At 43.2% G+C, this 13,031-nt stretch overlaps 1 protein-coding gene across 3 annotated transcripts in view; it reads right to left on the reverse strand.

The window, feature by feature from the left end:
- The window catches only part of PIP4K2B (phosphatidylinositol-5-phosphate 4-kinase type 2 beta), a 147,413-nt gene that overhangs the window by 92,131 nt on the left and 42,251 nt on the right, over window positions 1-13,031 (reverse strand). For all 3 annotated transcript variants that reach the window (XR_005744364.1, XM_040329832.1, XM_040329831.1), the window contains exons 5-6: window positions 12,384-12,530; window positions 12,269-12,307 (exon numbers count right to left, since the gene is read on the reverse strand). Coding sequence is in view for 2 of the 3 variants with exons in the window: in XM_040329832.1 (XP_040185766.1) it covers window positions 12,269-12,307; window positions 12,384-12,530 (186 nt within the window). In the remaining variant the exon portion in view is untranslated. The remainder of the gene's footprint in view (window positions 1-12,268; window positions 12,308-12,383; window positions 12,531-13,031) is intronic.

Below are 13,031 nucleotides of genomic sequence, written 5' to 3' on the forward strand. Positions count from 1 at the left end.
GGGGATGACTCGATCGATGCGCCGACACAGTGAAGCACGGGGAAGCCGTGTTTACACACGGCTCTCCCCGTTCTTCAGCTCCGGGGAGCGATCGTGACGGAGCGGCTATAAACAAATAGCCGCGCCGTCGTCCCGGATCGCTCCCCGAGCGGACCCGACCTCCGCATGTATGGGGGGGGGTCCCGATCGGACCCCCCACCCACGTCTAGCAGAGGACGTACAGGTACGTGATTGTGCCTGTCCGTGCCATTCTGCCGACGTAAATGTACATGAGGAGGTCGGGAAGTGGTTAAGAATCAATTTAAAGAACTAGGCTGCAAGATGAAGGGAAGGACCTCCAAGGTGATATTCTCTGAAATATTGCCTGTGCCATGCGCAACACAGGAAAGGCAGGGGGAGATTAGAGAGCTGAATGCATGGCTAAAGACCTGGTGTAGGAAGGAGGGATTTGGGTTTCTAGAGCACTGGGCTGACTTTTCATTGGGGTGCAACCTATATGCTAAAGACGGTTTGCACTTGAATGGAAGGGGGTCTGCTGTGCTGGGGGAGAGGTTTATGGGAATGCTGGAGGAGTATTTAAACTAGGATTGAGGGGGGAGGGTGAATTAGAATTACATCGAGCAGACAGGTCAGTTAGTGGTCAGACATTAATGGAGAGTGGAATGGGGATAGATGGGGGGAGGGTTATGGCAGGTGACAAGAAAGTTCCCATGTTGCAAACAGCCATTGGAAATAATAGTGCCATTTGTACTACTATAAATTATATGAAAAACACCAGAGAAAAATGTAAAAATACATTTAAGTGTTTGTTCACCAATGCCAGAAGTCTGCCAAGCAAAACAGGTGAGCTGGAAGCTCTGGTGCATGAGGAGAGCTATGATGTAATCGGTATTGCTGAAACTTGGCTTCAATCCTCACATGACTGGGCTATTAATATTCCTGGCTATGCTCTCTTTCGGAAAGACAGGGTAAAAAGGAAAGGTGGAGGGGTCTGTCTATGTGAGAAGTGACCTCAAAGCAAGCGTGAAAGAGAACCTGGTTGATGGAGAGTGTGATGAGGCTGAAGCATTATGGGTGGAACTGCATACAGATGTGCGTAGTTCAAAATTAATCATTGGAGTTTGTTATAAACCACCCAATGTTAATGAGGAGGTGGAGACTCAGCTCCTTGCACAGATGGAAAGGGCTGCAAGGTCTGGGACGGTGATAATAATGGGGGATTTTAACTACCCAGAAATTGACTGGATTAATGGCACTTCTGGGACAGTTAAAGGACAAAAATTTAAAAACCTATTGCAGGACAATTTTATGGTGCAGTTTATTGAGGCCCCAACTAGGAATGATGCCCTGTTGGACCTGATAATCTCAAACCATGCAGAGCTTATTACTAATGTTCAGATAAAGGAACACCTGGGTAGCAGTGATCATAACATGATTTCATTTAATGTTAACTATAAGCAAGAAATACATACAGGAAATATTAAAACACTAAATTTTAAGAGAGCAAATTTTCCAAGGATGAGGGCTGCTCTCCAGGACTTGGACTGGGAGGGACTATTGGCACCGATGAACACAGAACAGAAATGGAAATTCTTCAAAAAGACTGTGTGGAACCTCACTGCAAAGTATGTTCCCATGGGCAATAAGTTTAACCACTTGCCGACCGCCCACCGCCGTTATACGTCGGCAAGTTGGCACGGCTAGGCGAGAGCACGTAGTATAACGTCCTCTCTCCCAGCCGCCACTAGTGGCGCGCGCCCCCCGCTCGCCCCCGACTCCCGTGCCCGCCGGGCACACGCGATCGCTCGGTACAGAGCGGGGACCGGGAGCTGTATGTGTAAACACACAGCTCCCGGTCCTGTCAGCAGGGGAAATGCTGATCTTCGGTTCATACAATGTATGAACCGAGGATCAGTGTTTCCCCTAGTGAGGCCACCCCCCCCCCCACAGTAAGAACACACCCAGGCATACTTAACCCCTTCCCCGCCCCCTAGTGTTAACCCCTTCACTGCCAGTGGCATTTTTATAGTAATCCAATGCACTTTTATAGCACCGATCTCTATAAAAATGCCAATGGTCCCAAAAATGTGTCAAAAGTGTCCGCCATAATGTCGCAGTACCGGAAAAAAAAACCCGCTGATCGCCGCCATTACTAGTAAAAAAAATATAATAAAAATGACATAAAAATACCCCCTATTTTGTAAACGCTATAACTTTTGCGCAAACCAATCAATAAACGCTTATTGCGATTTTTTTTTAAACGAAAAATATGTAGAAGAAAACGTATCGGCCTAAACTGAGGAAAAAAAATGTTTTTTTATATATTTTTGGGGGATATTTATTATAGCAAAATGTAAAAAATATTCATTTTTTTCAAAATTGTCGCTCTATTTTTGTTTATAGCGCAAAAACTAAAAACCGCAGAGGTGATCAAATACCACCAAAAGAAAGCTCTATTTGTGGGGAAAAAAGGACGCCAATTTTGTTTGGGAGCCACGTCGCACGACCGCGCAATTGTCTGTTAAAGCGACGCAGTCCCGAATCGCAAAAAGTACTCTGGTCTTTGGGCAGCAATATGGTCCGGGGGGTAAGTGGTTAAAAGGCTAAAAATAAAACCTATGTGGCTCACGGTCAAAGTTAAAAAAAAAGCTATAAACAATAAGAAAGTAGCTTTTAAAAAATATAAAAATGAAGGAACACTAGTGTTGTTTAAATGTTACAAAGAATATAACAGCATATGCAAAAAGGAAATCAAGGATGCAAAAATTCAAAACGAACGACAGATTGCAAAAGATAGTAGGACAAACCCCCAAAAATTCTTTAAATATATTAATAGTAAAAAAGGTGAAGTCTGAGCATGTAGGCCCCTTACAAAATAATCTAGAGTGGGTGACTGGGGACAAAGAGAAGGCAAATGTATTAAATGTTTTCTTCAGCTCTGTGTATACAATGGAGCATGGGGGAGCTCATGTCCAAAATGGGGGTGGGAGTGACACAGCCTCAAATCCACAATGGCTCAAAAGTGATATGGTCCAGAAATATTTAGACAGAATAAAGGTGGATAAAGCACCTGGACCTGATGGCATCCATCCACGGATCCTAGGTGAGTTGAGCTCTGTCATTTCAAAGCCACTGTATCTAATATTTAGGGACTCATTAAAGACAGGAATAGTACCACTGGATTGGCACAGGGCCAATGTGGTGCCCATATTTAAAAAGGGAACAAAGTCTTTACCAAGTAACTATAGACCTGTTAGTTTAACTTCTATAGTTGGGAAGATACTGGAACGTTTAATAAAAGACCACATGGATGAGTTCTTGCTGGAAAAAAACTATTTAAGCAGCAGACAACATGGATTCATGAAAGACAGAAGTTGTCAGACAAACCTGATTTCCTTTTATGAAGAGGTAAGTAAAACCCTGGACAGAGGCGTGGCTGTGGACGTGATATATTTGGATTTTGCAAAAGCGTTCGATATAGTTCCGCACACACACGGCTCATGTGTAAGGTAAGGTCTACAGGATTGGATATATCAGTTTGTAAATGGATAGAAAACTGGCTGAAAGACAGAATTCAGAGAGTCGTGGTTAATGATTCTTACTCTGAATGGTCCAAGGTTATCAGCGGTGTACCCCAAGGTTCAGTGCTGGGACCCTTACTTTTCAATATATTTATAAATGATATTGGGTCTGAGATCAAAAGTAACATTTCTGTCTTTGCAGATGACACCAAGCTATGCAGTGGAATAACGTCCTTGCAGGATGTCTCCAATTTACAAGCCGACCTCAATGCTCTGTCTAATTGGGCGACTAAGTGGCAGATGAGGTTTAATGTTGATAAATGTAAAGTTATGCACTTGGGGGCTAAGAATATGCATGCATCATACATGCTAGGGGGAGTACAACTGGGGGGATCTGTAGTGGAGAAGGATCTGGGGGTTTTAGTTGATCATAAGCTCAATAATGGCATGCAATGCCAAGCTGCGGTTTCCAAAGCGAGCAAAGTCCTTTCTTGTATTAAGAGAGGTATGGACTCCAGAGACAGAGATATAATTTTGCCCCTGTACAAATCATTAGTAAGACCTCATCTGGAATATGCAGTTCAGTTTTGGGCACCAGTTCTCAAAAAGGACATCGGAGAACTGGAGAAAGTGCAGAGAAGGGCAACCAAACTGATAAGAGGCATGGAGGAGCTCAGCTATGAGGAAAGATTAGAAGAACTAAATTTATTCACTCTTGAGAAGAGGAGAATAAGGGGGGATATGATCAACATGTACAAATATATAAGAGGTCCATACAGTGAACTTGGTGTTGAGTTATTCACTTTACGGTCAACACTGAGGACAAGGGGGCACTCTTTACGTCTAGAGGAAAAAAGAGATTTCACCTCCAAATACGGAAAGGTTTTTTCACAGTAAGAGCTGTGAAAATGTGGAACAGACTCCCTCCAGAGGTGGTTCTGGCCAGCTCAGTAGATTGCTTTAAGAAAGGCCTGGATTCTTTCCTAAATGTACAGAATATAACTGAGTACTAAGATTTGTAGGTAAAGTTGATCCAGGGTAAATCCGATTGCCTCTCGGGGGATCAGGAAGGAATTTTTTCCCCTGCTGTAGCAAATTGGATCACGCTCTGCTGGGGTTTTTTGCCTTCCTCTGGATCAACTGTGGGTATGGAGTTGGGTGTATAGGATTTTACTGTGTTTATTTTATTTTTTTATTTTTTGTGGTTGAACTGGATGGACTTGTGTCTTTTTTCAACCTGACTAACTATGTAACTATGTAAGTGTGAGAGTACACACACACATATATATATATTTTTTTTAAGCCTAACTATGTAACTGGGTGGCAGGATAACCTGACTGTATGCGGTGTCCCTTATCAGACAAGGAAAAGAAGAAAAAAAAAAAAAGTCTGACAATATCATGCACACCTGTCAATTGGTTCCTCTATGTAACTGGTGCATACAGTTCTTGTAGCTCTATTCCTGATTTTTTTTCCATGGACTACATATTTATGTTAGGACTCAAACTTTCAAGTCCTAAGCTACTATAGCCAGGCCTTAAGAGTTCATCCCCCACCGGATTTCTCACAAGCGACAATCTTAGCTCGCAAAAATCTAAACTCGATCACTAAAGTGCTGAGAAACCATGGCATAATTTACAAATGGGGCTTCCCCACAAAAATTCTGGTAGATTTTAAAAGCACCTCATACACTATTAACGGAATGGAACAGGGTCTGAAAATCCTTCGCTCATGGGGTCTACTCCCAAACCAAGAAAATACCAAAATGGACACTACTACACCTGGTCCCATTTCCCAGGACTGGAAAACAGCTTAAAAATCCTCTCATGGCGATTAAAAAAAAATCCTCTCATGACAAGTTTTAATGTCCAGGCACAAACTGAGGCCTCACAAATCTCTTATGCCCATGTTTAAGGGCCTTTTGCAGCTCAGGGAATCCAGATTTTGAATAATTCCTGACTGGACTTCTCTTCAAGTTTTTACCCCCAATCGATTGGAAGTACATAGTCATGTACACAGGAGTTGGAGCACAACAACTCCTATTCTTTTTTCACAGTTTTACTAAGCTTTTGTTGATTTTTCTTCCCTGGTTCGTTCACCATTTTCTTTTTTTTTTCTGCTGCCTGTACACTATTTCTAAAGCAACACCACCATCTACTGGCAAAACAATATTACTACGCCACAATGATATACCATCTACCCACAAAAAAACTATCTCCTACAAGACTGAATCTACAACAAAGCATCCTCAACTGATAAGATATGCCACTTAAACTCATGTCTTTCAATGTCAAAGGCTTGAACAGCCCTCATAAAAGAAAAGCATTGTGGACAGATGCAATAAAATTCGGAAGTGATGTTGTTTGCATCCAGGAATCCCATTTCGCTAAGGATAAAACACCTACCTTCAAACATCATAATTTTCCCCACATTTTCCTCTCCAGCAACGAAAGAAAGAAAAAAAAAAGGGGTGGCTATAGCTATCAAAGACACGGTCTCGTTCCAACAAATAGATCTCAAAACCGACACCCAAGGAAGATACATAATTCTGGTTGCCACCTTAGACAACGTGACATACACTATTGTCAATATTTATGCCCCCAATAAAAATCCCCACCAATTCATCCAAAAAGTGATTGGGAAGACAAGAAAAATTCAGAAAGGCCACCCCTCTTAATCTGTGGAGACTTAAACGCACCGATGGATCCTGATATGGACACCTCCAAGAAAGGAAAAGCTCCCAGAAAGGGTCTTTCCAACATTTTCTCAGCAGAAGACCTGTACGACCCCTGGAGATGCCTTCATACCACAGAAAAAGACTTTACTTTCTTCTCCAATGTTCATAAGACGTACTCCAGAATAGACTATTTCATCACAGATAAAAATCTCCTCACAAAAGTAGCGAATGCTAGTATTCACAACCTAACATGGTCTGATCACGCTCCAATCACTCTTGATATTAATTCGAACCAAAATTGCCCCAACAATTATCTTTGGAGAAACAATACATATATCCTCTCCCAGGAGAAACATAGATCTGTGATGAAAAAAGGTCTAAAATAATTTTTTGATGTAAATGATAATATGTCCGTTAACAACACTACTCTATGGTGTGCCCACAAAGCATATGCGAGAGGTCTCTTAATTCAAATCACCGCTAGAGAGAAAAAAAATAGAAACAACACGATGAACTCAATACTAGTAGAAATTTCCAACCTTGAAAAGTTACACAAAAAAAAAACCCAAAACATAATCTTAGAACGCCAACTCAATAACCTTAGATCTGATCTTAGATCCTTATTAATTGCTGACCATGACAAATATCTTAAAAAACTAAATTTAAAATACTACTCCCAAGGTAACAGAGCAGGTAAGTTAATGGCCTCCCAAATAAAACTTCGCCAACAAAAGGAACAAAATTCATAAAGTAACCCACCACACCTCAGGCAGAACAATCCTCAATCCTAAAGAGATAGCAGATACTTTCTCACTGTACTATGAGACACTCTATAATCTAAAAAATGACACTCTCACCCCCCAACCAAACGCTGATAATATCTCATCATTTTTAGACAATATTGTCCTTCCTTCCATTGATCCTACATCATTAGAATTACTCAACAAACCTATATCAGATAAAGAAATTATTAAGGTCATACACAAACTACCAAAAAATAAATCACCAGGCCCAGATGGCCTATCAGAATATTATACTGCCTTTGAAGAAACCCTAGTCCCCTATCTTTCCAACCTATTTAATCAAGCAGCTAACTCAGAAGCCCTCGCAAAAGAACTGCTAGAAGCAATAATTATCACTATACCTAAATCAGGCAAAGATCCCACTTCCCCTTTAAACGATAGGCCCATTTCCCTACTAAACTCAGATCTGAAAATCTACGCAAAGATACTGGCGAATAGACTCGTTAATATAATTCCCACTCTAATTAAACCAGATCAAGTTGGCTTTGTTAAAAGTAGACAGGCCCCAGATAGCACAAGAAGAATGCTCAATATTATTAACTCTATACACAATAATCGAACCCCGGCCCTGCTCTTAGCTTTAGATGCTGAAAAAGCATTCGACAGAATGCATTGGGAATATATATCAAAAACCTTAACTAAATTCGGCTTTAACGGTTTTATCCACTCAGCAATCATGGCATTATATACCCAGCCCAACGCAAAGGTCTACACTTCAGGTATCTTATCTATAAACTTCCCATTAACTAACGGAACTAGACAGGGCTGCCCCCTATCCCCTATAATTTTTGCCTTAGCTATAGAACCCCTAGCAGAATACATTCGATCATCCCCAAACGTCAGAGGTGTTACGATTGGCCAAGACGTGCACAAACTAGGACTATTCGCAGACGATATCATATTGACACTGACAGAACCTGATATATCTCTGCCTACAATACACGCAATACTAGAAAAATTCAAAGATGTCTCATACTATAAAATCAATCAGGAAAAATGCTTTATCCTACCTATGAACATACCAGACTCGACAATCAACTCTCTACGCACAACACATAAATACAATTGGGACAACAAATCGATAACATACCTAGGGATCCAACTCACATTTCCTCCAACAAAAATGTATGATGCCAATTTCCCCACACTTTTAGGCCAAATATCACGTGACTTATCACATATTCAAAAAACCAACTTATCCTGGGTTGGTAAAATAGCCGCTTTCAAGATGCAAACTTTACCTAAAATGTTATATCTCTTTAGATGCCTCCCCATACCAATTCCTGCTAAGTTCTTTAAACAACTAGACAGCAAACTTAGACAATTTATCTGGAAAAAAAAAAAAAAAACCAGAGTTGCTTTCTCGATCCTTACTACTAAAAAAAATTCCGGTGGAATGGGCCTCCCAGACATTAGAAATTATTATTTTGCTTCTATCTTAGATCAGATGAAACATTGGTTTAACCCAACAAATGACAAATTATGGGTTAACATTGAACGTCTAGCCACACACAATTTTGACCTCCCTTCTCTCGCAATAGCTAGCGCCATTATCCCCAAGATAACAATCCCCAACCTAATAAGCATTAGAACTACTTTATTCGCTTGGAAACACATTCTCTCAAAAACCAGACATGTAGAGAAAAAGGCTAAATTACATCTTCCCACAGAAGTCATTAATTATTGCAGAATCAGATTCTCTGTAAACGAGTGGATCAGTAATGGATATAATCTATACCAGAACCTACCCCCTAATGTTAAGAACATCATCGAGACTAAGATTGGTAAGTGTGCCCGACTGAAAGATTTCTCTCCCAGTAATTTGATCGAAATCCCTATGAACCTTTGGGAGTTCCTCTCTCCTCAGAAAAATGATAAAAAGAAAGGTATATCTTTCTTCTACGATGTGTTATCCTCCCAACTCTTTACCAAAAACACAAATATGCTGAAATGGGAAAAGGATCTGGACCAAATTTTTTACCCGACTCAGTGGATTAAAGCATTTCAAACAATAAGTAAGTCATCCTCTTGCATTGAACACTGGGATAATGCCTAGAAAATAATTAATAGATGGTACTTAACACCATACAAGTTATCCAAAATGTATCCAACAGCATCCGACATCTGTTGGAAATGTAACGAGCAAACGGGAAACCTCCTGCACACGCTTTGGAGTTGCAAGACTCTAAAAAGTTTTTGGAACTCTACTTCATCCTTTATCGCCAATCTTACGGGCAACCTTACCAAGCTTACTCCTACTAACGCATTATTAGATATAGATCTAGACAAATACCCCACTTTGTATAGGACTATTGTCTTACATATTTTGATAGCCTCAAGAATTACAGTGGCCTCTCTATGGAAATCCGCAGACGCCCCAAACCTACCAATGGTCATCACCAGATTAAACACCCAAGCTCAATTAGAACTATTATTAGCCTATAAGAATGATTCTATAATCCCCTATCGTAGAAAATGGAAAATGTGGTTAACCCACCCGAAAGCTTCCAAATATTTAAAAGATTCCTTACTTTAATAATCTTCCTATAGTCTGAAGAATAACAGTATAAAATACTGAATCTTTGGTATAGATAATGACTAACGGCAGCCTTTATTTCAGTTTTCTCCATCCCTTCCCCCCCTCCTTTATTTGTCTTTACTTTAGCTGTATAGGTGTACCTCTGATCATCTTGGTGACCTCCCAGTCCTACAGTTTGTACCCAATTGGGGTAGACTGGCCTAGGTCGCTGAGTACCGTATTCTTTTTCTGTTAAATGTTTGCCTGTACATGGTGATTTATACTACTCAAGTTGTATATTGAATGCAACTATCTCAAGTGTTGTAAATTGATAAACCCAATAAAAATGTATTGATAAAAAAAAGAGTTCATCCCCCACCAGTTTCCCCACCCAACCCACCCCTAAACACACCCTCGTAAATTATCTCATGAAATTATAGTGTTAAATGTTTTATGCAGAATTGTTACAAAATTGTTAACTTTATCAGCACTGCTTCAACCATGCAGCCTATCAGTACCCATCTGTGCAGCCTCAATCGGGAGGAGAGCCAGCCAGATCACACAGGGGGGGGGGGGGATCTCCCACGGCTCCCATTCAAACCTGCCTGCCAGTCGCACCCACCCCCAGCTTATTTCCCCTCGCCAAATGCAAGCAGGCACGTGGACATTTTGAGGGCTTATATATGTTACATTTACATCCAATTATACCATGAGCTTGTGTGGGATTGACCCTGAACATTAGTTCCTTGACATCGTAGCATTGCACAGGTTTGTACTTGGTGCCACAGATTTAGCATTGAATTGTGGTGCATTAGCCTTTGTAGAATTAATCAGACAGTGGGGTTGGAGTACAACCATAGCATGGTCACTAACAGCAGCTGCTCTTTAGGTGTGATCTGCAGGGTTCGGCTGTCACTAACAGCTGATCTTGTTCTGTGTATCAGGAGGGTTGACAACATTAGCTCCTGGGAGCAAGGCAGGCAAGTCAGTGTTTATAAACCTAGTGGCAGATTGGAATATTTGCTTATCAGAGCCTGCCCATTAAGTGATCCATTACTAAGCAGGCACTAAAGTTCTAGTAGTGACTTTGGAGTCAGGTGGAATGATCTCCTGCAGAACACTGCATAATACATCTCAGGTAAATAACCATTGAAACTAGGGTTGTCCCGATACCGATACTAGTATCGGTATCGGGACCGATTCCGAGTTTTTTCGGCGGTACTCAGACGCCGATACCCCGCCCGATACATAAATAGAATACTTGCCGCCGACCGCCGCCGAACGCCGCCCGTCCCCACGAAACGCCGTAATCCGCCGCCATTTGCCGCATCCCCGCTGCCGCCGACTGTGTAATACGGGCGGGAACATTACAGCTTTGAATAGCTGTAATGATTCGCACCACGCATAGACACTCCCCCTCGCTCGGATGAACTGTCCAATCCCGAGCGAGGGGGAGTGTCTATACGCAGCGCGGCGCCAATCATAACAGAGATTCAAAGTTGTAATGTTCCCGCCCGTATTACACAGTCGGCGGCAGCGGGGATGCAGGTAAGGGAGACGCTGGCTGCATGGGGGGTGACGCTGGCTGCATGGGGGGTGACGCTGGCTGCATGGGGGGTGACGCTGGCTGCATGGGGGGTGACGCTGGCTGCATGGGGGGTGACGCTGGCTGCATGGGGGGTGACGCTGGCTGCATGGGGGGTGACGCTGGCTGCATGGGGGGTGACGCTGGCTGCATGGGGGGTGACAATGGCTGCATGGGGGGTGACAATGGCTGGGGGAATACATTGCTGGATTGGGGGATACATTGCTGGATGGGGGGTGACGCTGGCTGCATGGGGGGTGACGCTGGCTGCATGGGGGGTGACGCTGGCTGCATGGGGGGTGACGCTGGCTGCATGGGGGGTGACAATGGCTGCATGGGGGGTGACAATGGCTGCATGGGGGGTGACAATGGCTGCATGGGGGGTGACAATGGCTGCATGGGGGGTGACAATGGCTGCATGGGGGGTGACAATGGCTGCATGGGGGGTGACAATGGCTGCATGGGGGGTGACAATGGCTGCATGGGGGGTGACAATGGCTGCATGGGGGGTGACAATGGCTGCATGGGGGGTGACAATGGCTGCATGGGGAATACATTGCTGGATGGGGGGAGACAATGGCTGCATGGGGGGAGACAATGGCTGGATGGGGGGGATACATGGCTGCATGGGGGGAGACAATGGCTGCATGGGGGGGAGACAATGGCTGCATGGGGGGTGACAATGGCTGGGGGAATACATTGCTGGATGGGGGGTGACAATGGCTGGATGGGGGGATACATTGCTGCATGGGGGGAGACAATGGCTGGATGGGGGGAGACAATGGCTGGATGGGGGGAGACGCTGGCTGGATGGGGGGAGACGCTGGCTGGATGGGGGGAGACGCTGGCTGGATGGGGGGTGACGCTAGCTGGATGGGGGGTGACAATGGCTGCATGGGGGGTGACAATGGCTGCATGGGGGGTGACAATGGCTGCATGGGGGGTGACAATGGCTGCATGGGGGGTGACAATGGCTGCATGGGGGGAGACAATGGCTGGATGGGGGGATACATGGCTGCATCTGTGGGGGGACATCGCTGCATTTGGGGACACATTTTAAAAAAAGTATCGGTATTCGGTATCGGCGACTACTTGAAAAAAAGTATCGGTACTTGTACTCAGTCCTAAAAAAGTGGTATCGGGACAACCCTAATTGAAACCTACCTTTTCTTTGTCACTGGCTTCTCTGCACACAGTAGAGCCCTGGAACAAAAAATGTAAAACATATTAGATGGCCACAATACTTGTCGTAGTAAGCAATTATATAGTGGCACTATACCTTTAAATCATATTTGCGGTGAACCCCAAGACGATGGCTGAACACATTCCTTGTGACAACCATGTAGGTCTCAACTCCATCAACTGTTAGCCGGTACATGCCAAGGAACTGAGGAAGCAGAGTGTTACCATGACACTCCACTATAAACTGTTGTAAAATAAAATGAGAAAAAAAGTCACTATTTTATGATTAATAAAAAAAATGTCTAGTATACTAATGCACCACCTTCTTGAAAGCCTATTAGTATAGACCCCACGTCTCATCACCTTATTGCTAGTGCCATCATCTAATCCAAAACCTATTTTACCAGTCAAGCGGTCCAAAGAAGACCCTCCTTCAGCTCCATTCCCACTTTATTTTTTTCTTTAAAAATACAATAAAGAAGAGAGCACACCAAATTGTACAGGTAATTATTAAAACAAGATATCAAAACAAAAACGGTGTCAAAAAGCTCTCCAAGTTCTCGACACTCCCTGCAAATGGATGAGACTGCGCAGATGGGTCTCACTTTTACAAGAACGATAGACCATGGGATGCTTGGCGTCAGGCGCATCTTTGAGATGTAGTGAATGTCAATAGGGACAGGTTAATCATAGCCTGAGATGCAAAGTGCCTCCACTTTTGCATTTTGGGCACGTCTTTCGATTA

The sequence above is a fragment of the Rana temporaria genome, chromosome 12 (genome assembly GCF_905171775.1).
Source record: "Rana temporaria chromosome 12, aRanTem1.1, whole genome shotgun sequence".
In the NCBI taxonomy this organism is placed as follows: Eukaryota; Metazoa; Chordata; class Amphibia; order Anura; family Ranidae; genus Rana; species Rana temporaria.